Consider the following 25,280-nt stretch of genomic DNA (forward strand, 5'->3'; position numbering starts at 1 on the left):
GACGGGAATAGGGAAGAACAAAAAAGCAAAAAAAAAAAAAAAGAAGAAAAAAGCCAAATTAAGCCTCAAGTCAGGTACAACTCTCAGAGTTCAAGTAAAAGAGTCATGAGAATAAACCTTCCGACGCAAGCCCAATCAAGACCACCTTGCGCGCGCGTATGTGTGTGTGTGTGTGTGTGTGTGTGTGTGTGTGTGTGTGTGTGTGTATGAGAAATCCCAATCGCCGAAAACAAAGAAAAGACCTCAAGATTAAGCTCCCCAAAGGCAGAAATAAACATCAATCAATCTCTCTTCTCGCCCGCCCCCCTTCCGAAACGTTAAAAAGAAATCTCCTAATTAATATACCTCCACTAATCCGTACCCTACCTTAGCTGCTAAGGCCCATTGCCCCCTCCCACGAGACCTCAAACACCCCCTTCCCCAGAACCCTCCTGGCACCACACGAAAAGTGCCATCCCAACCCATGACACATGCCCCCAATCCACAAACCACAGGTACCCAGATTCCAGCCTCGACTCGTGACATCACGAGCCCGGACCTTGAGCCTCAAGCCCTGTATTCGTAAATATAAGTCTGTCTGTTAAGGCTGTTCTACGGTACCGCAAGCCCCCTCTCTGTCGCAAGATCCCTTCCATCCGTCCCAACTCCGGCACTACAAGAAGAGAAGAATGGACAACGTGAAACACGTCTCAACTCTTCTTTACCCTATTTTCCTCCCCTCTCCCATGGGCCATACCCCCTCTCAGACCTGCCAAGTCGAACGCCAGTCTCCAACCCACACACACGTATCCCACTCAACGGCACGCGACGCTGGAGAGTCCAGCTTAGTCATGTACAAATCCCTCCCATCAGGCCTACTAAAAGACACCCCCAAAACAAGCAGACCAGGCACCCTAGACACCAACCCCAGCGCATAACACGGCCCCCCGGCCGAGACATGTGCCCCCCCCATCATCGCGACACGCAGATCAGACGCCGCAGCTCGGACCGCAGCTCGGACCGCAGCTCGGCACCGCAGCTTTCACTGTGCAGGTTCATCAACATCAGAGAGAAAGGACGTTTTGCGCAGTGTTGCCGGTATACCTCCTGCCACCCCGACTTTCACTAAGATGGGGTGACATCGTGACGTGTCATCTGTTAGTGGATCGCGGAACTCCTAGACAAGATATCACGACATGTCGAATCAGTAAGAACCAAAGAACCAAGCAAAAGTAATCCAAAAAAACTGTGTGCACTCTCTACTGGAATTGTGTCTTCCATTTCTTTCCAAGCCATGCTGCGTATCCTGTCAACGGAAAAACAACTCCCTCTAAATGTACAGAAAGGTCGGATCGTAAGATTTTGTGTCATGGTGATGAGGTGATGAGATGTGTGTGAGGGTTGTCGGGGAGAGGGGGACATTAGAACAATAATATAGAGGGGGAGGAGTTTGCCAGTGTTGTCGTTGATGATGTGTGAGTGTGTGGTATCGAAGCACGGGGAGCGCTGGTTTTCATCAAACAAAAGAAAAAACCATCCACGCCAACCTGCTCATCTAATAACCTCCTGCCAGTTCGTGTAGAATATAACAACCCCAAGAAATTAAAAACAGAAAAACACCAGAACACTTTTTGGCGACCCGGGTGAACCCAAAAGCATGGAGACTTGTCGTTGTATGTGATGTAAAAGGCCCGTGTTGTCCGTATCAGCGCGCGCGTGCATATCCCAATAATCCCTCGGTTGTTTGTCGTCCTTGTCGTCGAAAGGCATTCCGATTATGAGAGCTCCTGGATGCAGGTCTGAACCTGGGCATCACAGTCGGCCGTGGTGACCCCGTTCAACTTTCCACCGTTGAAAGCATTGAAACAGGCATTCCGTTGAACATCGCAAGCACGCTGCGCCGCATTGGCCTTGGAAACGAACGAGTTGCCATTGACGGAGAATGGTCGGCTGCTATCGCCAGAGTCCGAGACCGCCGGGGCCGCGATTCCGCCGATAGCGTTCGACGTCGCGCCTCCCTTGCCAGATCCAGAAGAAGTGTTACCGTTGCCGTTCTGTCCGGATCCATTGCTGTTGGCCTTGCCATTGTTGGAGGCACCTCCGCCCTGGGTGGGCGTTGGCGTCGCTGCCGCCGGGTCTACCGAAGGAGTCGCCGTCGCGTTCTCCGAATTACTGGCGGCGTCCCCGTCCTGGCCGGAGTTGTTAGCATTGGGAGCTCCCTGTGTGTTTCCGGTCTGGGGTTGTGCTGTGGCCTGTCCAGGGGGTGCGCTTCCAGGGAATTGAGGAAATTGGCCGGGGAATTGGCCTGGGAACTGTGTGTTTGGAAATCCTTGAGGGGGGTTCTGAGGTGTTGCTTGAGCATTACCTTGACCAGCGCCTCGTCCAGCACCGCCGCGACCGGCACCTCCTGCAGCACCGCCTGCAGCAGCGCCGGCGCCTTGTCTGCCTCCGGCTTGCTTACCTCCACGGGCAGCTCCGCCCTGGTTGTTGTCTTGTATCCGTTAGTACATCAACGAAACATTGAAGTATCACTGGTCGACTTACTCTGCTGGCCTCCGTTGGCAGCGTTGCCGCCGTTGGCAGCGTTGCCGCCGTTGTTGCCACCTCCGTTGTTGCCGCCGCCGCCGTTTCCACCAACGGTGAACTTGTTGCAGTCATCCTGGGCACCACGCTGGGCGACGGGCATCAGAACGGGCTGATGGTTGGAAGCACTAGACATGGTGCAGACGCGGTAGTTTCCGGCGGGGAGACCTCCAGTGACGGTGGCCTTCAGGTTACCATTGCCATCGCCGGCATCGTTGATACCCTTGAAGAAGACAAACTTGGAAGCATCCAGGGGAGTGTTGGGCGTCAAGGAGTTACCCATATCCTGAACAGTGACGTGAACGTGGCCGATAATGGTACCGCCGCCGCTAAGATCCTGGGGAGCCGAGTAGTAGGTAGACTGAGCGTCAGTGAAGGAACCGGCTTGCAGGTTGTTAACCTTGAGCTCGACATCAAAGTCCTGGTTGGCCTGGATGTTGCCGTTGTGAGGGGGATTGTTGATGACGGTAGACACCATCTTGGTCTGGGCGGGGATCTTGCCCATGGGGATACCGTTGCAGGAACCGCCAGTCTTCTGCTCACCATCGGTGAGGGTAGAACCGGAGCAAATGTTGATGAAGTTGGCATTGTCGCTGCAAGGCAGTAGGTTAGCGCGTTTCGGGGGTTGCCTGTGCCGTGTATGTGTCAATACTCACGTCTTCGAGTTGGCCTGTTGGGCGTTGGGCTGTCCGGCCTGCTGCGAACCCTTTTGCACCGCGTTCGTTTGCAAACACAGAGCTCCGTTACCAGCGTTGGCATTTCCACCCTGGTTTGCGTTTCCACCTTGGTTTCCGCCTTGTCCACCACGGTTACCACCACGTTGTTGACGCTTGGCGAGGGCGGCGCTCAAAGGCGAGGCATCGAGGAAGGCGACGGAGGCCTCGGCGACGACGGCCATGCCCGCGAGGGCAGTGATGAGCTTTTGAATCTGCATCTTGTCTCTTTCTTGTTGATCGTTGGGGATAAATCCGAGGGAGTTGTCGACCGAGTCGCTATCAATAAAATACTAGATTGTCGTTCGAAAGGGGTTGGTTCCAGACCGAGGAGCGAACAAGAGTAGAGTACGAAAGGAACGGTCACAGACACCTGAATACGTAGCACAAGCTGAAAAGAAATGAATGAATGAATGTGAAGACACACTCCCAGCGTGAGGCAACAGGATGAATGGAAATAAAAGTAAAGGGTGGAAGGCGAAAAGAATGATCGAGACTGAGCGCTGCTGGGGATTAAGAAGGGAGAGGCCGAGACAAATATGTGATCAGTGCCAAGCTTTCAAGTCTTATATGCACAGGGCTGTGGTTGCAGGCTGGTGCCGGTTCGACCAAGGGGTCGTATGAACGGAGACAGGCTCCATGACGGCTTGGGGGGGGAGGAATCGTCTCCACGAGTCCAAAACGCGGCGCAGGGGAGATGGGAGAGGAGGAGAAGAAGGAGGAGACAAGGGCTGACAGGAGCCCGTCTGCAGACTACCTAGTACCTAGCCATACACCATACTACTGAGTATACCTTACGGATAGTACACGGCTCAAACTGTTGGCCGGGGGTGTGAATACATGGATGCTGCTTAGCATCTGATCCCCGTGCGGGCAATTGGCAGGCCCGCAGTGGGTGACGAACCAGGGGGTGGGAAAAGGCGATGTGGGTCTGTCAGCTCTCTATGAGAAGGTGTCCGTCGAGGGAGGAGAGAGAGAGAGAGAGAGAGAGAGAGAGAGGGCGACAAAGAGACTGGGTAGGTAGCATCTGTCTGATGAGATGGTATGCGACAACTAGTTGACAAGGGCAGACGCCTCCAGACTCCGAGAAAGTAGGAGGAGGAAGAGTAGGGATGATGGATCGGGGGGTTGAGTGAAGAGACGGGAGAATAGAGATCTGAGCTTTGGCAGGGGTGGTTGAGTTTAGCTGCATGGATGGGACGGGAACGGCGACAAAGATGTTGGTCAGAGGCGTAGTGTATGAAGAGTCTCCGTAGTGTAAGGAGCGGAGTAGTGTAGACGGATAGAAAAAAGAGAGACAAGCTACAGATGAGCAGGGGATGTCGTTGTCCCAGACTGGGAGAGGGTGGGCACCCTTGACGGACAGTTCCCGACTTCTTCAGGATGGCAGGTAACGAAGTTGAGTCGAACAGGGCGGCTCGGGTAACGTCAGTGTGGTGTCTCTAGTCCCTGTGGCAGGTATCTACCACTCTACCACACAAGTATTGGTAGGGGTTCAAGATGCGAGGCAAAGAAAAAAGGTTGTTGGCACCAGATGTGGACGACAGTAAGAGACTACGCTACGCAGTAAGGTAAGGGTAAGGTATGGCAAGGGTAAGGATAAGGTAGTTGGAAGGAACCCCCCTCGTCCGGTGGTGGCTTGTGCCGTCGCGAGGTCTGGGAAGGTCTGATGCGGCTCCTGTCGTCGCAGAATGGGGTCATGGAGTCCCCACATGGCCCCGGCGCGGCTTAGCGAGCCAATGGCGGGGCCCGCTGTCCGGCACATCAGGCAAATGGCGTTTCGCCCGAGGCGTCGATGAAGCGAAACGAGACACTGGACGACATTTTCGTGTCCTTGCCGTCTCTTAAGCGCGGCACTTTACGGAGTGCCTCGTCGCCGTACTCGACCAACGTATTGTCACCGTCCAAGATACCGACCGCACGAAGGAGAGTTTGTGAGGCGCCTTCTCTCCACAACCACCCGCAAATGCTCTATTGCTGGCTATCTGAGCGAAGCCTCCTCCGTCCTAATTTCCCTGGAGCACTGGCAAAACTGGCAGTTCGCTCCTCGATGCCTGCACTGTCGCACGTCAAGTTGCACTCATCAGCTGGCAGGTTTATAACCGTTAGGCCAACGTCCGTCAGGACAAGCATCTATCCATCCGTATTTCCCACGGACCGTTGATACTTAGGCACGTAGTGGACCGATATGTGAGAGCCGCACCCTGTCGAGACAAATGGCACACCGAACCGCGGATGCGTATGCAATTGATTTTGGCTCTTGAGCCATGAGTCGTCATGGGTTTAGCTCCTCATGCTAAGCCTTTGAGGATCGGCCATGATTTGCCTCCGGACGCTGGCTTTCCTGAGAGGCCTGGCACGCCTGTATTAACGCCAAGACTAGCCACGCAGAGGCAAAGCTAGTGCTGTTTGCTGACAGCGCACACACATCATCATGTTCGTGATGGGGTTCTCTTGATTGACGTTACCGCTTGAAGATCCCCCGAGCCGTGCTGTGTTTCTTTTCCACGGTGCTTCTGCGGGTACCAGCGACACGACAACGGTCTCAAGCTTGGCCGGGAGAAAGCGGCAATGTGGATGATTGGCAACGGACCGTTTAGACGGGTGAGACATGCCGTGCTAGTGCGACCGCTGGCCAGCTACAACAGAGCATTAACATTGTCAGTCGACCATCGGTTCTGGCGGTTCTACCCATCGATCAGTTCGAGTCTGCAATTGCGCATGAGAATGGAAGCGCCCGTCTAATTCCGGTGAGCGAAATGCAACGCATCAACTCCACTGCATTTCGTTCCACTTCAAAGCTTGCCCTTATGGAATCCGTCCCGCAGATAAGGGTGGGATAGTGTATCGTGTGCCTCGTCTGCATCGCGAGCGAATGCCTCGTATCATGTATGTACTTGGCCAGAAGTGCACGGAGGCTTTTTGTCGGAAGGGCGGCGGAGTCCATCCAAAAACCTAGTTGACTTTTCTGCCGTTTTGCAGAATATGGAAGCAAACGAGAAGCACCTCGCATACGGAGAACCTAGGATATGTACGTTGGCGTTGCTGGTCGGAATGTGGAGTTGGCGAAGCGAGCGGAAAACCAAGGTCAGCAGCGGGCGCGCAGTAATGATGGCATCAAACATCCAATAAACTTAATCTGTTATTCGGCAAGTTCGGATGACGGCAAGGCCCCCTGGGATGACCAGTCACGGTACCGTCGATTGTCGGTTTGAGAAAAGAGGGCGAGCAGCAAAGGGGTTTCCAGGGTGAGTGGGCGAGGGAAAGGGGAAAAAGAAAAAAAACTTGAACTTGTCGGTGTGGTCCACCGTACCTTACTGCGGTTGGAGCTTCGGGGATGATCTTCCTCCCGTCAAACGTTGAGTGCCAAGGAAACCCATGAAGATGCCGAAGGAGCTGTCGAGCAATATTCGTACTTGATGGATGGGGTAATGCAAGAAAATGGAAGGTGCGCAAAGGAATCGAGAAAGACACTACTTACTACCTCCCTACCTACGGAACTGTGGGATTGGAAGGTGCGCCATCTCCACTGGTGCCTCACCTTCCATTCCAAGATCAAAACGGAGGCCCGTACCTACCTAGGTACGTAACTTGACTTATCTACATGTATCGTTCCGGACACTTCCAATTGCAACTGGAAGGGAAGCGTGGTGAAGTGAGAGGAGGGCACCTTCCACGTCCCAGCAGGAGTGCCAAGCGCCGTTTACACTCGGTACCTGCAGCGGCCCAAGACCCGTGGAGATCCACGACTCCACTTGGGTCGCCAAAACGGGAAAGGTTGATTATCTCATCCCCTCTTACCACGTTTAAGGTTGTCCTTAGCATCCCGCCCGCCAGAAACCCGCCCCACCACCGCAGCCCTGGAAGAATTGCAGGGGGAAGGGGTGTCCCTTGTCAAAGGTGTTGCTTCACCTCGACCCTCGAGTCTTTTCCCCCTCCCCCTTCTTCTCTCCCATGTCATTGTCCACCGAATCCTTGGATATCTGCCACCCCAACCGGCAGCGACGAGACCAACCAACCTCCCACCACCACCTTGCACCGAGTTCACCCCTTCCCCCCTTGCCACCTCGCTCGTTGGATAACCGGCCAGTCCTGCATCAACCATCCGAGCAAAAGGTTAATCTGATCTTCCTCATGGCCAACCCTAGTGCGCGAGATGCTTATCCATGAGATGACGGTTTCGATTTTCATCTCGTCTACTATTTTCTGCTGTCAACCCAAGTGCTTGAGTCGAGAACTTTCCTTTCTGGGCTGCCAATTGTCGGACATTTTGCAAACGACGCTGAGTTTAATGCTATTGATCGTCCACACCTAAAGTTGCCCTACAACGTTTTGCTCACTGCACTGACAGATCCGCCATTGTCACCGTTGGAAACATATGCTCGGTCTTGATCCCGCCATCCAAACTTCTACTTTTACTTACGGATCCCACTGATACCACATCGTGTGGATGACTGTGCCGGATCTTTTGATGGGTACGGACTGTCTTCTCGCCGATTGACACTCGAATGCGGCAGCCACGGCCCACGGCACCACATGACGATGCCTTCGCGGCCTCGCCTGCGCCTGGAAACGAACGGCACGGCTCTACGGCTTGATGCTTGAAGCTGCATCGCAAAAGATCACCTGGCGAAACCTCGAATTTCCATAGACGCACCCGAATGACCGGCACCACGGCCGACGCCTCCCCCATATTCGTCTCATCCCTTCCGAGATCCCGTAAACGAGCAGATTGTTTCCCCCTGAGATGCCATCCAATTCCAACATCAATTAAAGGGCTTGTCATCAATCTTCCCTCATCTGGATCCGAGCCACCGGGGTTGCTTGCGGTGGACTCGTGGAGTGAGAGTGTTAGTGTGTGCAGCGCCCCTGTCGCGAACCTCCACTCGCGCCAAGGAGGCGCACCATCCTGCGACACGAGGCTGAGTTTGAAGCCTGTGCCAAAAGTCCAATGGTGAAACAGGTTCACCTCGACTTCCGTCCATTTGTCACTTGAGCCAACGGCGCAACCTCGTCTTCATCTTCAACTCGCAGGCATCCTCCTCGGATCCGGCATGCAGACCTGCCTTTCATCCCAGCTCGGGAAGACGAGTTGAAACCCGTCGACTGTCACAGAGGCAAACGCCTTGCGCTATCTATCGTCGCTCATTGCCTGCACTACGGTAACCACGCTCGCCCACGGCCCCAGTCACCCAGCTCGGTTGAACCGTCATCGCAAACTTGAGATGCAGAACCCGTGCCAATCCCGTTGTGTCCACTGACATGCCCACAGGATGCGCTTCCTCCGGCATCCAATCTCCTTGGATGTATTGCTCGCCGGGCTGCTCTCGGACCCCCGGCAAGGGCTGTCATCGAACTTCACTTGTCAGACGTCACCTATCATCCCAATTGCTGTCCTTTGCCGTCACGGCTAGACCTCCAACCCGTTCTTAGCCTGATTCCAAATTCTCCACCGCGAGAAGGGAAATGCGTTCAAGTCACGCCACTTTCTCGTTGCCAGGTAATGTTTGCCGACTACGCCTCTGGGAAACAGCTCTTCCATGTGAATCAAACTGGGCCGCCTCAGCCATTGCAGGCACACTCTTTGCTGACGAAGGCCCGGCCAAGAATGTGTCGCGACCAGTGTGATCAACATTATTCCGAGTCTCTTACCCAAGGCAACTTGACAAGTCTGTGAGCTGCCGCATGGCAGCTGTCACGATCTTTAGCACTACTACGGCAGATGAGCCCAAGGTGAGCCTCGTCTCGTCATTGATCATGTCATTACACTAGCTTGGCATCCAGAGATGTTTGCGACTAGGCTCTAAGTCACGAAATCAAATACACACAGAGGACCCCGGCAGGGCCAAGCTTTCACTGCATCAAAACACATTTTGCTGTGTGATAAACGAGGGTCTTGTACAGAAAGTCGCGCGCGGAGCAAACAGCGCAACATGCTTGGCGTCTCATCTCATAATCTTACAGGTCTTCCATGACAGGTTCGGCCGTCTTCGCCAGGTCTTGGTATGCCGCGGCGATGAGGTCCAGCCAAGCAGCCATTCTCACACCCGCGCGGGCGACCTGAAGCTCAATCACAGGTGCCGCCTTTTGGAAGTACTCGCCGCTAAGTTCTTGGCCGACAATAGCTCGCGGCCCCTCTGGGAATACTAATACAAGAGTCAGTTTTGACGTCGCCCTTCCGGTTTGTGGGGGGTCGCCGATGGCTCGGGATTCAACATACCATGGGTGCACACGAAAGCGTTTCCCTCTCTCGCCCACTCTAGGCCGGTAGCGTTGACGTTGTTGAAGTCCAGACTCTTCAGCCACTCTGCCTTTTGCGCAGCAAACTTTCCAGTCTTGACCTCGTCAGCAAGCTCATCCGCCCATTTCTTCGCGTTGTCGTAGGGCCTCCGACGAGAGCCTCCTATCAGCTTTTCGGCAATGGAGCTGTCCCAGACGTGGTGCAGGTTGTAATCGGAACCCTGCCACTTAACGTGGATGCCGTTGCCTCCCCGGGCCACATCTTCGTTGTGGAGAGGCTGGTGCATGTCGCCGATGAAGTGCACGACGAACCTCGCCGCCTGGTTGCGTTCCCACCCGCTCAGCTTGGGATCCAGAGACCGGGCGGTGTAGTTTGCGAGTGCCGTCACGACGCAGCCTTGGTCTTTGCAATCCCGCTCGAGGTCGACGCCGCAATAGTCTGGCGGACTATCTTTGGCGTCGATAAAGTGGAAGGGCCCGGTGAAGTGTCCCCAGCGCGTGTACCGGATCGTATCGGCCCAAGTGGCGACGCCGGCAAGGTAGTGCTCGGAATCATTACGCAGCAGGTCCTGGAAGAAGACTTCGGTTGTGTTGGCGACAAAGTGGCTGGCTAGATACGCAGTCGCAATGTGACCCAGACCTGGTAAGTCAAGTCGGTCAGCGAGGCAACTCGAGACACTTTGCAGCTCAGGGCCATTTTGAAGCTATCGTGGATGCAGGGAATTTATGACATACTTCCCCATGCAGCAACCCCGTGCAGCGATGCACCGAGCAGTGCGACAGTGCCCGAAAGCCTCATGATGGCTTGCGATTCTTATTGGTGAGTTGGTATGCACTGAGGTGCGATTAGGCTTCACTGTTTTAGGACTATAATTCGGGTCCGTCAATTTGACTGAATGACGACAAGCTAGACAGGAAACAGGACGGACGCGCGGTTATATGGGAGCTTGACGCGTGGTTGGGTCGCCGGTCTTGGGGACGGGAGCGATGCACGCCAGCTCACGTTACCTTCCAGGTTAACGTCAACACGGATGACTGGCGCTGAGCGGGCCGCTGGTGTAGGCGCCCGGCAGAGGTGAGTTGGCCGAGGAACGCCTGCGCCGGGGTGCTCGTCCGTGACCATTCACACCCGGTGCCGCCTCAGCCACGGAGGGCGAATCATGGCGGTGCACGGGGGGAACCACGTGAAACACCACTTGGGAGGGGAATGCTGACGATCGGCGGATGTCCGGTGACTGCTGGAATGCGGAATTTCAGCCTATCTGATCGTTCGGTGTGCCTCTGCTCCTGTGATTGGAGACAGATGGTTAGACTTTGGGTGACGCCTCTCGCTGCATGCATTCGGGCATGTTATCTGGGCCATGCGAACGGTTCATCTCGATATTGGTGCAGATGCAAATGCGCAGAAGCGTCTTGGAAGAATTACATAAGCCCATGTTGTCAGCGACAGTGACAGCTTCAGCAGGTTGAGATGACCAAATCAGGACTCTTCATTGGCGCAACTCTCTCAGCTCGACCATTTTCTCCGTCATTGGGCCCCTCCGAAAATAGGACCTTTGCGGCGGTCAACCCGCTCTGCCCGCCAAATTCTTTCCAAGTTTTCCTGGAGGGACCCTTGCTGGATGCTCAACCCGCCCCCACTAATTGCTCTCTTCGTCAGCCCGCACTCCACAACGCCAAGGTCGTTCTTGGTCTTTTGGTTATGTCATGCGGCGGCAGGGGTCTCTTATCGGTTGCGGTAAGCGATAAGGAATGCGATAACGGGGGAAAAGCAGAATGCTGAAATCGGATTGGACGAAATGTGGGCGCTATCAGTCCCCTCTACCCGTGCCGCACCAACAATGTCTTGTCTGCGTGACTCTCCATCGAAGAAAACCATCCCACTTGACCCCATTCCTAAGCCCACCTGACCGAGGAACGGCACAAGAGAGAAGAGCTTCCCCCAAAACCTATCTGTCGCTGCGGCTCTTCTTACCCGTTCTTTTCACCTTTCTTTCACGTTTGTTATCGTGAGCTTCACCAAGGTCGCATATCGAAAATACACATACAATGGCTTCCGTCGCGGTTACGGCCTTTGCCGCTTTATCGTCCACGCCGAAAGTCGAAGAGGCCCTGTCGGGAATCTTTGGCAGCATTAGCTTGACCGCGTGGATATGTCTTCTCGTACGTCCCTCTCTCTGTTCGCGAAGGTCACGCGACCTCGGATCACGACTCTTCTTGCCTGCTTTTTCTGTCCAAGTAGACTGACCATCCTTATCTACACAAAATAGCTTCCCCAGCTTCTCACAAACTACAAGTCGCAAAGCGCTGATGGCTTGTCCATGGGCTTCTTGATCATCTGGTTGATCGGCGACGTGACGAATCTCATGGGTACGCAGAAAATATTACCTTCCCAGCTCCTCACTCTTTTTTCCTGGTGCTTTTTTGCCAATGTTCCATGGTATCTGCGCCTCGCGAGTTTCTCCCACACCGCTACCCTTCTCCAAGAAAAAATATGCGTCTCTTGTCATACCGAAAATTTCTCCAACCACCAACGCCGACACTCCTAACGCCATGAAAAAAATTTAAACTTTTGGCGCGTGCTCCCACTAACAACCACCCCTCCAGGCGCTCTCTTCACCCACCTCGCTCCGACGGCCGTCGCCCTCGCAAGCTACTTCTGCTTCGCCGACCTCGTCCTAATCTCCCAATGCGTCTACTACAACACCAAGAACGCCCGCCGCGCATCCTCCCGCCGCCGCTCCTCCGCGCCCGTCACCGCCACCGGCGCGAACCCGACCGAAGCACGGGAAGATGAACCCCTCCTCTCAAACTCAGCACAGCGCCGCCGTAGCTCGTCCGCGGCGGCCGGTCTCCCCGGCTCGCAGCGCCGTCACGCCCACCACGAGGAGAGCTCGCTCGACCCCCTGCGCAAGATGGTCACCGGCGAGGACGAGACACCCGACAGCAACCCCTGGCTCCACAACACCCTGAGCATCCTCGCGGTATACCTCGTCGGCGCGGCGGGCTGGTTCCTCTCCTACAAGGCCGGCGCGTGGGACGCCCCCGACAGCGACACCGGTGCGGGCGCGGGTTCCCCCGCCGCGGCGGACGGCACCTGGGAGAAGATTGGTCTTGCGCTGGGCTACTTTAGCGCCGTGTGCTACCTCTGCGCGCGCATCCCGCAGATTATCAAGAATTACAGGGAAAAGTCTTGCGAGGGGCTCGCGCTGCTGTTTTTCTTGTTGTCGCTTACGGGGAACCTGACGTACGGCGCGAGTCTTGTTGCGTTTAAGCAGGACCGGGCGTATTTGCTCAACGCGCTGCCGTGGTTGTTGGGGTCGTTGGGCACGATGGTGGAGGATTTTGTGATTTTTGGGCAGTTTCACATGTATGCGACTAAGAGGGAGGGGAAGAGGGACGATGAGGCGTAAGTGAGTGGTTTGGGTTGCTTGGTGTGTTGAATGCATGGTGATGGGGTTGTGCTCTTCGCTCCGTTGTGAAGGGGATGCGCGTTGGGGATTTGCATGCTCACGGGTGTGGACTAGACGCATTCGAGGTGATGGTGTAAGGGCGACGCTGCATTGAGAGGAAGCGTGGACTGTATCATTACGGTTCTTTTGCGTTTTCCTTTTGGGGAGCATCTTGTGTTCGACATGGCGTTTACAGAGGTCTGCGGATTACAATGGGGTTAATTGCATGGTTATGGGGGTTTCTGTTTTCAACCCACTTGTTTACCATCATGATGGCACATATTATGATAGCTTTTTTGGCCTTTCCTACCTATAGTTCTGAATATTTCAAGAAATTTTACATCTTTGTTGTTATGGTAATATCCCATGATGGTCGTTGATGCGCTAGTGTCATGTCAGAGGTAGGGTACTTGAAGCCGATGACACCCGACTTCAGTACCTCGCTCCAAGACTACGGATAGAGTGGCTCTTGAGGCTGGTGTTGGAAAAGAGTGAACGTGACTTGCATCCCACGTAAAGAGCTCTTTCCCCCGGTGACGAAATTTGTACGTAAAAGTATAAGTCGCACCCGGGATAAATGGGTTACGTAAGGAGGACAGAGGGGCGGGGGAGGTGAAGGTATGGATGAATGGATTGAGGCTCTGCTTTGATGAGAGGTATGCGACGCGACTGCCTACGACGGTCATCCCTGGAGTGCCGGAGTCGCCGACGATGGTGGACGGTGCTCGGGGACGGAGGGTTCCCACTTACGCAGTACACTGCACGGCGTGAAGCGAGATCCGGGCCGGGAGGCTAGACTTAGGCTGGAACGGAGGTAAGTTTGACAGATGTTGGGGATGGTGTCTGTGGCTGAGCTTGAAGGGGTTAATGTAGCGTAATCGTGGACTTGAGGTTGAATTCGTGCGTGATCGTAATTAAGAAAAGTGGTCAACACTGAGTTTGCGATGTCGACAATGGTGTAGTGAGATACTGCAGAGATAGCAGTAGGCGTTAATATGCTGTTGAGACCTTATGACATGACGGGGCATCTCTATTGAATATTCTTGATGGAGATGAAGCTCTGATGACGGATCTTTGACATTACATGGAAGTCCTTTGAGGAGTTTTAACACTTTAGCTTCCGCGAGAAACGCACTTGAGTATGCAGGGAATTTGGGGCATCGAAATGAAATACATTGTGAGCGTATCTACTAATAGCCAAACACCGACCTCCATCTCGTTTCGAAAGGTCTTTCTCAGCCGCTTGGTCAATTTGCTTTATTGGTACGCGATGCATTGATACGACCGCATATAAATTACGAGCGGGCTCCGTTCTACGAGATCAACGGCGCGAAAGCTGATGTCGTACCACGATAGCCGGCTGAATGGCTCGTACTGGTCGTCCCGCTGCGAGGTGGTGCTTGAGAAAATTTCTGGCGGCTGAGAATCGATCTGCCCGCACCGGGACGCCAGACGCTGGATACCAGATCTCCCTCCCGATCACTGACCGTCCTCTAAGCATAAGCTACGAATATACCCCCAGAGACGAAAGGGTTCGAAAGACACTATTTGTTCGGAGACATCATGTCGGGGGCATGAGATGGTCTTCGTTGGTTATGATAGGACGCTCCCCTCAATTGACAGCCTTGAGGACGCCTTCAGTGACCTTATCCTTGTGGATAAAGAATGCACGTTGCTGAATTAGAAAGTCCTCTTATGATAGCTCTCCTATCCATTTATACTTATTCATACCTCATGCTGAAGCTGGCCCGGCAGGCTTCCTAGCGTAGATGGAATGGCTGCCACCATTAGCCAAGGAACTGAAAGCACGAAGCGAGTTGAAAGCTTACACCGGGAAGTACGCATGAATGCTCCGATCGCTAAACTCCTTGCGCACCTGCATCATGAGAATCAGGACCTCCTCCCTAGACCAATTCAGGGCCCTGGTAAAAGGTGCCATGCAGAAGCCCTCCCAGCCGGCAACCAGATTCTCGTGGGTCCAGATCCCAAGCTCCTTATGACGGGCATCTCGCGGCCAAGGGTTCGTCGGCCACTTGAATCTCTGTACAGTCACATCCTCGAAGCCGACTTTTGTCAGAGTCTCTTGGAGTGCTTGCGCGGTGTGGTAAGGGCGACCGAAGATGTAAGCAGCCTGTTCTAGCATGCGGACTGACTTGATGACTGCGGACGTCTCTTGGAGGGTGCCGTCGTCGGACAGAGGGCAGGGATCGATTTCGTTTAGCTCGAGGTATCCCCCGGGGCTAAGGTGTCTGGATGTCATTCCTTAGCTTCCGCCCGCTGCTGTGGATGAGCAGCGATGGAAAACTTACTCGAAGCACTTGCGGATGAAATCTTCCCAGCTCTTGACCGACGAGGTCATGACGCGACTGTGGATGTAATCAAACGGCCGAGAAAACGTCCAAGTGTCCTCGACGTCGTCAATCTCGAAGCGGACATTGGGAGGGGTGCTACTTGCGATCAGCTACTTGCCCTACGAGAAAGAAGAGGTGGGAATTGCACTAAGTGGGCCATGTGGCAGACAGATCGACTCCGAGAACCTGAGATGAGAGTAAGGAAGATGTCAGACCATGAAAATTCCCGCTGCAGTCGAGCTTACCTCAGCCTCGGGATGCTCATCGCCAAAGTCGACTGCCCAGATGCCCGTGCCTGTGCCGATATCAAGGACGCGACGGACCCCAGAGTCAGCGGCATTCGGCGGGGCTGTTCCGAGTTTGTTGTCAAAGGTCATGAGAAAGAGATTGTGTGACAGGTCTGCGGGGTCGCCTGGGTTAGTCCCAGAAGGCGATGGTTGAGTTGCGCTTCGTACCAAGTCTATCAAGCTCCCGTTCATCATTGGGAAGTGCATATTCTACTTGTGTGAGCCGGAGATACAACCTCAAGTTTAGTGCGATGCGGAACTCACTGCCGTCTTTGTACTTGTGATACGTGCGTCCGTTCTCTATGCGGTAGTCGAGAATCGAACTGCTCACGCTCGTACTGGAGGATGCTATGCTCTGAAAAAGTCGTCATCCATTTGCTCCTCATAACCGGGCTTGATCTTGAAGCTGAACCTACGGGTCCAATTGTTGAGGCGCCCTCGTCGTTCATCTGAGCTCATGGTCAACAACCGCTCTTAGAAAAGATTCAATGTCTTGGAAAGACCTCATCTGGAATAATAGCGTCGATAGTATCATCGCCATTATTTGGGGGCGAGTTCGGCGACGACTTCGGAGAGGATTTGGGTGGAGAAGGTGCCATCTTCGTCGCGTTCCAAGTGAGGAAGCGTAATGTGGGGTGAAACGAAGACAATGCGTCAAGTTCTCTCATTTTACTTCCTCATTGTATTTATATCTGTGAAGATTCTTCTATCACATTTTACCCCTCTCTTGGCGCGTGATGGTTATGCATGTGGTCGGCATGCAAGTCCTGTTGGTACGATTCCCGCATGAGCATCTCCATATCCGGTAAACCGACATGGGACAACCAACAGATGTTGAGAAGGTCAGTCGCCGCAACCTGTATCATTACTTATTTCTACCTGAAGAAACCAATTCAACCAATACCAAAGGCGGAGGAAAGCCGCAAGGTTTGTGAGAGATTGCGGGTTCGATCCATTTGTCGATCCGAATGGTTGGACTCAATTTGCTCTCAGCGCTCGCTGCACTTCTTCAGCGGATCTGCGAGGATATTGGCTCGAGCAAATCGTCTCAAGAGCAGATTCATCTACTTATTGGAAGATAAATGATGGTATATTATACGGCATTGACGGGGTAACGAGTGGCATGTAGCTCTCAGAGACAACTGACCACGGCCCGTCCAGAAACCTCTCCTTTCTCTAGCTGGGTCATGATCTCGGGAACATGCGAGAAGGAGAAAAGGTCTATGGAAGCCCGGATCGTTCCCTTCTCAGCTGCCTGGAGCAGCTCCGTCATTTGATCTTCTGTCCCGACCATGGCACCCTTGATTGTCAGAGCTAGTGCGAACGTGTTAGCTTTCGTCTTTGCTGAGAGCTTGCGGTGCAGAGCTAGAGAACATACCTTTCAGGGCACACTGAGCAACTGAGATGGGCAACTCGAAATCATTTCGAGGTAGCCCAACGCAAATGATTGTCCCCATCGACCTCAAGAGCTTTGGCGCAATCCGATAGGCGTCCTCTGAACCGGGAACAACGATGATAGCATGAGCTCCCTCCCCGGTCAAACTCATGATCGACTTTTCCACGTCCTCAGTTGCATAGTCAATGAACGCATCCGCTCTACTCTCCAGGTACTTCCGTTTCTCATCTCCCGTGTCTACCGCGATGACACGGAACCCCTTGAGCTTAGACGCGATTTGCACTCCAAGATGACCAAGCCCTCCTCCAGCGCCTTGGATTATGACCCAGTCGCCTCGAGATAAGTCATGGTCCAGCATCGAAAGCGCGCCCATCATCGTGAGGCCCGCACAAAGCAATGGTCCTGCCTCCTCGTCGTTCAAGCCCTCCGGTATCAAGGTCAAGTATCTCGAGTCCGCGACGACGTATCGCTGAAGGGTCCCAGGACGGTGCTTGCCGGTATTCAGCTGCTTAGAGCAATTATTGGGGAATCCGCGCGCGCATACGGAACATTCTCCGCAGGCGCTATAGAGCCACTTGACTCCAACCTTCTTCTTCAGGAGTGACTCTGAGACGCTGTCTCCCAATTTCACGACTCTGCCGATACCTTCATGGCCCACGATGGGATCGTAAGCACCCCAACCACGGAACGCTCGGACTTCTGACCCGCTGCAAAGATGGCCATGGTGTTAGCGATGTTGGGACCAGTGATGAAGGTAGCCATCTGTCAACTTACCATAATCCAGTGAAGTCAAGTTGGACGAGAACTTCAAACGGCCCGGGGGTTCCGACTGGGACATCTTCCCGGACAACGACCTGCGCATCAGGGCCGGGGTTCTCAAAAAGAACTGCTCGTTGCAGGGTAGGAATATCGGAGCTCATCTTGCTTGAAAGGTAACGTCGCAGTGAGATGTTTGGAAAGTGACTCTAGAATGTGTCAAGTGGACATTGGGGTGGTCACTGGGGGGTTAGATTCCACGGAGTTTGTTACCTCGGGAATAGTGGGGTGTACCCCGCGCCGGGAACACACACGGCAGTCAAGAAAACGGGAATAGCGGATCACATCACGGACCATGAGCGGCGCCGGTTCATCGGTAGATCATTACGTTTAAACTCAATTAACTTCATACAGTTGACTTTTAATTATGGAAACTACCCAGTATGCGACCTTTTTCGCTCCATCACTCCTTTCTCTACCAAAACAAATCCATCAGCCACACTCATTCCTATTCTCAACACACTGCCTACATACCTGGACGCGAGTAGATGTAAAAGCTTAACAAGTCCAGACGTAAGTGCACTTGGTGCCAGCAGGGACGCAGCCCGTCTTTCCTGCGTTGCCGTCGCCAGAGAAATGTCCGTTCTGGTTACCGCAGACCAGTGTAGGGCTGGTGTACTGGTCGTCGATCTCGCACGTGAGGTCGTTGGAGCAGGTGCCGGAAAGGTTCCAGGTCTCTGCGAGGGCCAAAGGCACCAGGAGAGCGATGATGGTGAAGAACTGCATCTTTTGTGCTGGTGCAAAAGTAAAGGGCCGGAACTTTTCGAGAAATTGAAACGAAGTGCTGAGATTGGGAATGATGGTGTAAGTATTTGACAGGTTAAAGGCTTCCTTGCAACTTATAAATCTCCTATTGTTCTCCTTTTTTCTTTCTTCGCCCATTTTACTCAACATGAATCTCAATTGCTAAGCGGCCTTCGAGACAGCGTTACGGAGGGAACCATTGCTGGGAACATCAGGAGCCTGACTCGTCCAAGTAGATCATCATTTACGTTGTAAGCGAGAGGTTTTAAGAAGTGAGGGCCATCAAGCGGGTTTACGTCTGTTAAGTGCTGACTCGCTGGTTCTTTGACGGACATCAGCCGCAGGGAGGTACGCGTACCGTGGGATCCACCTCATCGCCAAGCATTCTGCTGGGTATGTATCACCATGGAAGCGGCTGGGAATATGACCTCTCCACAATGATCAAAAATCAGATAATCTTTTTTTAAGGGGATTACTGTACGAGCCGAAACAACGGCCGTGAAATGCGACGTAGTCGGAAGTTCTCAACGATTTCGGATTGTCGGATAGAGGTTTGGATAAGACCCAGAAACTCGAGCGTTCAATAATCGCTGTTTTGACATGACAGTTGCTTGCTTGATTACTATCGTATTTAGTACGACAAATCCGCCATACGATCGGAATCAGGAATGCTTGTATAGCCTTGACTCGCTTTCGACCCATCTTCCCGGTGGGAGACTTCCCTTATTGCCGCATTCCCGTATAGAAGACGAGGCGTGGGCATAATTTAACCAAACATACGTCCCTGGAGGACAAAAAAGGAAAGAAAAAAAACACCCCGTTCCTGGTCTCCAGCAATGGTCAATGATGTGTTCATTGAGGCACTGGAAGTTTCCCCAATAGAAGGCACAGTGGATCACCTACCTACCTCTTTTCCTATCTCCCCGTGCCCAATCGGGGACTCTTGCATTACAACAACTCATGTCGTCTTGTCCCGCGTGTGCTGCACAAAGAGGCCCGAATGCAGCAACGAGTGCACATGTAGACTTGTCAAAGAGTCCCTGTGGCCTATTTTCCATGAAGAACTCACAGACCCAAGTCTGTTCTTACAGAGTCATGAAGCGAGTACTCGTTGTGGGTCAAGTTCGGAAACCCCCCACATCCGGCATGCCGAGTCGCGGACGGCCGAAGTGGGAGGGAGCAAGCCGGTAGTCCGAAAGTCACAGAGGGTAAGCTCCTTTTCCGAAGTAAGTAAAAGAATAGAAAAAAGATTTCACCTCAGTAGGCTACATGTCGTGGTGCACATGCCGGGAATCGAACTCGTAGCCTGTCGTCGAGTAGGATGTGGGCGTATTTGATTGTTAAGCTTGAACTACTCCAACACCCAGCCAGTTTGACCTGACCTATCGATCTAGACAGAAGCCTGCTGGTTGGTGACAGGAACGGAATTGAGAGGGGCTATATATGTGTCTCCTGTATATTCAGGTGGAAGGTATGTCTAGATATCTCCCTATTAGGTCACAGGATATTCCTCTGAGTATTCGGTAATGAAGCTTGGAGTACCCCGTTGACGGCGAGGCATCAACCTTTGGGGCTCTCAAGTAGGCCAAAAGTACATTCGGAAATATGCCTACTAATAACGGGCACTTCGCCCGATGAAATGTTCCAATATGACACGTTGCTTGGAAAAAACGATGACCAGAAAATTAAGGCGACCGGCATTTCTATTGTTCATTCGCTTAAGAGCCAACACCTAGAGTAAGTTGCGAAGCTTAGTCTAGTTATTTGGTTCAGGATCTCAAGAGGTTGTTGTGTTTACTCTCGAGTCCATGGCATGACAACCGCCAGAATGGAGGTCTATGCCCGCGCTAGTTCACTGCTCTCTCACACTCGAGATCCAAAGGCATTAACAGTCCTACCACCCATACTAATACACGCTCCTCTCTTCCACGAATTATTCTCATGATCAGCATACCACGGACCACGGAGCTCCTGGCCCGCGATACATCCCTTGGTAGAGTAAAAGTACGCCTTCTGGTTATAACCCCCATAGACCTCGACCCGGACGGACTTGGGGGCAAAATCGGTGGTAGCGCAGGTGTTGTCGTAGATGTTGCGTCTCTGCGAGGCGCCTCCGCAGTTCTCGCCTTTATACAAGGTGAGAACATAGCCGGACGTGGTGGAGGCGAATCCGAGGCCGACGATGAGCATAGATGAGAGCTGCATTCTTATTAATATTATCGTCGTCGTTGTTAAGGTGGCTATAGTTAGTCTAGAACAACGAAAAGAATAAACATTTAATGCACTAGGCTTATGTCATATTAAATCGCTAACTTACTAACTTAATATTTAAGAGAAGGATTTTATAAGAATATAAGAGAAGAGTTATTTAATATTATAATAGTATTAAGCCTCGCCGGTTAGACCCCGTTAGTTAAGGGATAGTTTAAGGGGTATAAAAAGGGAGACTAAGTAATAAAAGAGTAGCTTAAGTATATATAGAGCGCTAATAATACGCCTTAAAAAAAGGGTAGATTTTAATAATTTATTTTTTAGACTTTAATAATAGTTAGCCTCTATAAGCTTTTTTTTTATATTATATACTTATTAATAATTTAAAATCTCTATTTATAAAAAGGACTAAACTAGGAGTTTAAAATATTAATAAAAATAAAATATAATAAAAGAGCATAGTTAGTATTATAATAATAAAAAAAGGACGACTCGTTTTTATTAAACTCTCTAAAGTTACCTCCTTTTTAATAAATAATATAAAAATAGAGTATAATAAGACGAACTACGTAGCGACGATATAAAAAAACCGTATTATTAAAAATATTAACGAATTTTAAATAAAATAGTAAACTTCTTACCCTCGTTTATTAATACCTAAACTAAATAATAAATAATAAACTAATAAAACTATAAAAATAAAAATAACGATTAAAAAAAGAAATCTTTATAATAACGTATAAAGAGCGACTACGTAAAAAATAAATAAATTTAAAACGCTTATAGAGCTCTTTAAATAGCCTAGCCCCTATACTAAAAGCTATAGTTTTAATTATAATAATTTTAAATATTAATTTTAATATAAATAAAAACGTAATCCGTGATTATAAACTTTATAAGAGGGAAAGTTTAAAAAGGTAGAAAATCTAAAAAAAATAGTCTAACGAGACAGTGGGAGTATCTACTAATACTGTGTGTTATTACTGTGTAACCGATATCGAGAATCGCCCGAGCAGCCAGTAAAGGTAGAAATAAAAAACAAATAAATAAAAACGTAAACCCCTAAACTAAGGATAGTTTAATAAATAAAGCTATATTTAAAGCGCTACTTAAGTAATAATAAAATAATAAGTTCGTACTACCTAAGCCTCTATTTACTAACTCTTTTTTAACTTAAATAAGTACTATAAATAGAACGTTTATATTTAAACTACTATCCCTTTTTAATTTATTATATATTAATAAATTAATACGGGATTTATAGAGCTTTTTATTTAATTATTACTATTATTTCGATTTATAAGCTTAATAAATAAAAATAAATTATAATAAAGTAGTATATACGGTTAGCTACCTAAATAATAATATAAAAACCTTTTAAATATACTATATTTTTAATTATAAAAAGGTCCCTAGGTTTATAATAAATTAAGTTATATAAAAAGAACTAAAGACCTTTTTATAAAATAACCTATCTAATCTTACTAACTAAGGGATAATAATAAATATATATTTAAATAGTGCCTCGTAAAATTAAAAAAAGAGGGTTAACGAGTTCGTTAGTTATATTAATAAGCTTAAAATAGAATTAGAATATATCCTAATAGAGAAATAAAAAATCTTTATATTAATAAGTAAATTATAGCCCGAATTATGCCTCGTAATAATATTATAAATAGAACTTTTATAGACTTACTTATAGCTAATATTACTAATAAAACGTATTAAGTAATCCTTATTATTAATAAGGAGCTTATAAACGTCCCCTAGGTAATATTTTAATTTAAACTTAAATAAGCTAGCGGGGAGATATAGGGGTATTAATAAGCTAATTACGTAAAAAATATACTATAACTCGCTTAGTAAGGATATTACGTACTATAATTATAAAAAAACTAGCTATATTATAAGGGATTACCCGTAACTACGGAAGTAATATTAATAATATTATAACTATAATAAAATTAAGTACTTTACTAATAGCTACCCTAGTATTATATATTATAAATATAATTAAAAAGGGTATAAAGTTACTAACTATTAATTAAACCTTGTTCTAACTAAGTAGCGCGGACTAATAACGAACTTAAATATTATTTTAATAAAAAAGGTAATTAATAATTAATAAGGGTAGCGCTTAAACGTCCTAACCTATATATACTTAAACTACGTATAAAAAAAGCTAAGCGCCCTTATCGATTTAAAAATAAAAAAGAACGTAATTAATATCGGGCTACTTAATAATTTTAACGCTAATTTATAAATTTACCCGTTACTATAGCTAATAAACGTTAAGGGTAAGTAAATAAAAACGTTAAGGAGCTACTACTTACGGCTTCGAATTATTAATAATAATAACGTAATAAAAATATAACTATATCGCTTTATAATAGCTAATATTATAGTACTTACGCTTATTTTCGGTTTCCCTTAATTAGAAAATATTAACTTACTAATTAGTTAAAAATAAAAAAAGTAGTAGTATTCGATTTATAAATAATATATCCGCTTAAATACTTTAAAAAAAGAGCTACTAAATAACTTAGTTTTAATAATATTTACGTATATTATAATTAACTTAGCTATAAATAGTAACGTAGTACTAATGAGTATAGCTAAGGATTAAAAACTACGATACTAAGACTTTAATAACTTATTTTTTAAAAAAAAGGCTATTTTATTACTAAATAGAGTACTATACGACTACTATATTAAACTAAATAACGCTATACCTATTTTATAGGGACCTATTTACTTATTATTAAATTATAAACTTAAGATTTTATAAAACTATTTAATAAAAATAAAAGCTAGGGGCTAAATATACCCTTTTATAAGCCTAGCTAGAGTACTTATCTTTTTTATATTTAAAAAAAGAAGAGAGTTATAACTTTACGTTAATTATAAAGTAATTAATAAGATTATATAAAAAGATAATATACTAAAATAGGGTAGGGTAATCAGTCCTAATAATTCTTTTCTAAAGCTAATTAAATATAAGTATTTACAAGAGGGCTAATTAGAGCAAGATATAAAAAAAAGGGCCCCGATTAAAAATAGCGAGTTCGATAGCGCGGATTTTTACTTTAATTATATATATACTTTTTAAAATCGAACTAGAGCCTTTTTAATAATTTACTTTCGGACATAATAATACAAGACGATTAAGAAGTCTACCCTTCCGATCTAGCTAATACTATCCTCTTCCCTTTAATCATAACTCCGTTAATTAAGGCCGTATTAACCTGATTAAAAGAGGTATCTTATATTACTTTTATAAGTATTAATAGTTCTTCTAAAGCACCGTACCGCGAGAGTCCTTTATACCCTATACGTTTTTAATACTATTATTACTAATTAAAAAGATATTAAATAAACTATTTAATACCTCCGTTTTTATAAAACTAAATTTTAAAAACGCATACTACTATATATATATAACCGAGGGTAATAAGTAAAAAACGGCTTTTTATACTAAATATAAGTAGTTCGAGTACCTAGTTATACCCTTCGGACTAACTAATATACCCATAACTTTTTAAGTATATATTAATAACGTTTTAAGCGGCCTAGTTAATACCGTTTATATTATATACTTAAATAATATCTTAATATATAATAATAACTACGTAATATATAAAAAGTACGTACGTAGCGTATTATAAAAACTACGGTAATAAAACTTATATTTAAATAGTAATAAATATAAGTTCTATATATTATATATAAGATTTTTAAAGTATATCGTATTTAATAAAAATATAAAAATAGAACCTATATATATTAAAGCTATAATAAATTAACTATTTTTAAAGAGCGTTAAAAATATATAAACGTTTTTTAAATTTACGGGGTTCTATTATAAATTTATTAATAACTATACTAAAATAACCGTACTCCTAATAAACTTATTAAAAAAAGTAAAACTAAAATAATTAGAGCTATTAATACTCGCTATAAAGTCGTTTAAAAAGCTATTAATAATATTTACTAATATACTAATATTACGATATTTTAACCCTACCCTATTTACGTAATTATAAATAGACGCTTTAGCTCGAGCTATTAACTTAGTAATTACGTAATTATTTAAAAGTAATTAATACTTAATTATTTATAAGTTAAGGAAATTAACGGATACGGAGAGCCGCTATAGTATAAAAAATATAAAGTTATTAATTATTATAAACGTATTAAAAAACTAATAATACTACCTTACTTATAACTAAGATTAGGTCGTAGTATTTATAAACTATTTTAACTTATAGTTCTTAAATATTAAAAAGAAGCTAAATAGAAAATAGTTATACTAACTAAATAAACTCGTAATATTTAATATTAAAATTAAGTTTAAATTAAGTATTAAAAACCTAGCGGATAAATTATTATAAAAACCTAATTATAATAAAAATAATAATAATAATAAAGTAGAGGAGCTATTATTAAAAATAAAAAAAAACCTATATAATATTAAAAATATATAAGAACCCCTTAAAATTATAATAATA

General features: G+C 47.8%; 8 protein-coding genes across 8 annotated transcripts; 1 reads left to right on the forward strand and 7 right to left on the reverse strand.

Annotated features, from left to right (window-relative positions):
- Positions 1 to 1,754: 1,754 nt before the first annotated feature.
- Positions 1,755 to 3,496, reverse strand: CCOS01_11588 (uncharacterized protein; the record flags this gene model as incomplete). Its single annotated transcript, XM_060459741.1, has 3 exons — positions 1,755 to 2,470; positions 2,524 to 3,155; positions 3,219 to 3,496. 3 exons carry the CDS (start codon positions 3,494 to 3,496, stop codon positions 1,755 to 1,757), a joined length of 1,626 nt encoding a protein of 541 aa, XP_060309572.1.
- A 630-nt stretch (positions 3,497 to 4,126) lies between these two features.
- CCOS01_11589 (uncharacterized protein) lies at positions 4,127 to 4,690 on the reverse strand (the record flags this gene model as incomplete). Its single annotated transcript, XM_060459742.1, has 1 exon — positions 4,127 to 4,690. A coding segment is annotated over one exon (564 nt), but the record flags the coding sequence as incomplete, so codon positions are not given.
- A 4,543-nt stretch (positions 4,691 to 9,233) lies between these two features.
- CCOS01_11590 (S1/P1 Nuclease) lies at positions 9,234 to 10,314 on the reverse strand (the record flags this gene model as incomplete). The annotated part of the gene is made up of 3 exons (XM_060459743.1): positions 9,234 to 9,421; positions 9,496 to 10,155; positions 10,251 to 10,314. The coding sequence occupies 3 exons, from the start codon at positions 10,312 to 10,314 to the stop codon at positions 9,234 to 9,236; spliced, it is 912 nt and encodes a 303-aa protein (XP_060309574.1).
- A 1,250-nt stretch (positions 10,315 to 11,564) lies between these two features.
- On the forward strand, positions 11,565 to 12,928 carry CCOS01_11591 (uncharacterized protein; the record flags this gene model as incomplete). The annotated part of the gene is made up of 3 exons (XM_060459744.1): positions 11,565 to 11,678; positions 11,786 to 11,885; positions 12,123 to 12,928. The coding sequence occupies 3 exons, from the start codon at positions 11,565 to 11,567 to the stop codon at positions 12,926 to 12,928; spliced, it is 1,020 nt and encodes a 339-aa protein (XP_060309575.1).
- Positions 12,929 to 14,699: 1,771 nt separating this feature from the next.
- On the reverse strand, positions 14,700 to 16,054 carry CCOS01_11592 (uncharacterized protein; the record flags this gene model as incomplete). The annotated part of the gene is made up of 7 exons (XM_060459745.1): positions 14,700 to 14,745; positions 14,797 to 15,216; positions 15,277 to 15,414; positions 15,467 to 15,504; positions 15,564 to 15,718; positions 15,774 to 15,960; positions 16,022 to 16,054. The coding sequence occupies 7 exons, from the start codon at positions 16,052 to 16,054 to the stop codon at positions 14,700 to 14,702; spliced, it is 1,017 nt and encodes a 338-aa protein (XP_060309576.1).
- Positions 16,055 to 16,737: 683 nt separating this feature from the next.
- On the reverse strand, positions 16,738 to 18,114 carry CCOS01_11593 (alcohol dehydrogenase; the record flags this gene model as incomplete). The annotated part of the gene is made up of 4 exons (XM_060459746.1): positions 16,738 to 16,919; positions 16,984 to 17,708; positions 17,776 to 17,966; positions 18,112 to 18,114. 4 exons carry the CDS (start codon positions 18,112 to 18,114, stop codon positions 16,738 to 16,740), a joined length of 1,101 nt encoding a protein of 366 aa, XP_060309577.1.
- A 201-nt stretch (positions 18,115 to 18,315) lies between these two features.
- Positions 18,316 to 18,543, reverse strand: CCOS01_11594 (uncharacterized protein; the record flags this gene model as incomplete). Its single annotated transcript, XM_060459747.1, has 1 exon — positions 18,316 to 18,543. One exon carries the CDS (start codon positions 18,541 to 18,543, stop codon positions 18,316 to 18,318), a length of 228 nt encoding a protein of 75 aa, XP_060309578.1.
- A 1,728-nt stretch (positions 18,544 to 20,271) lies between these two features.
- CCOS01_11595 (uncharacterized protein) lies at positions 20,272 to 20,766 on the reverse strand (the record flags this gene model as incomplete). The annotated part of the gene is made up of 2 exons (XM_060459748.1): positions 20,272 to 20,293; positions 20,516 to 20,766. The coding sequence occupies 2 exons, from the start codon at positions 20,764 to 20,766 to the stop codon at positions 20,272 to 20,274; spliced, it is 273 nt and encodes a 90-aa protein (XP_060309579.1).
- Between the last annotated feature and the right edge of the window lie 4,514 nt (positions 20,767 to 25,280).

The sequence above is a fragment of the Colletotrichum costaricense genome (assembly GCF_030867565.1).
Source record: "Colletotrichum costaricense strain IMI 309622 chromosome Unknown Scaffold_13.1, whole genome shotgun sequence".
NCBI lineage: Eukaryota > Fungi > Ascomycota > Sordariomycetes > Glomerellales > Glomerellaceae > Colletotrichum > Colletotrichum costaricense.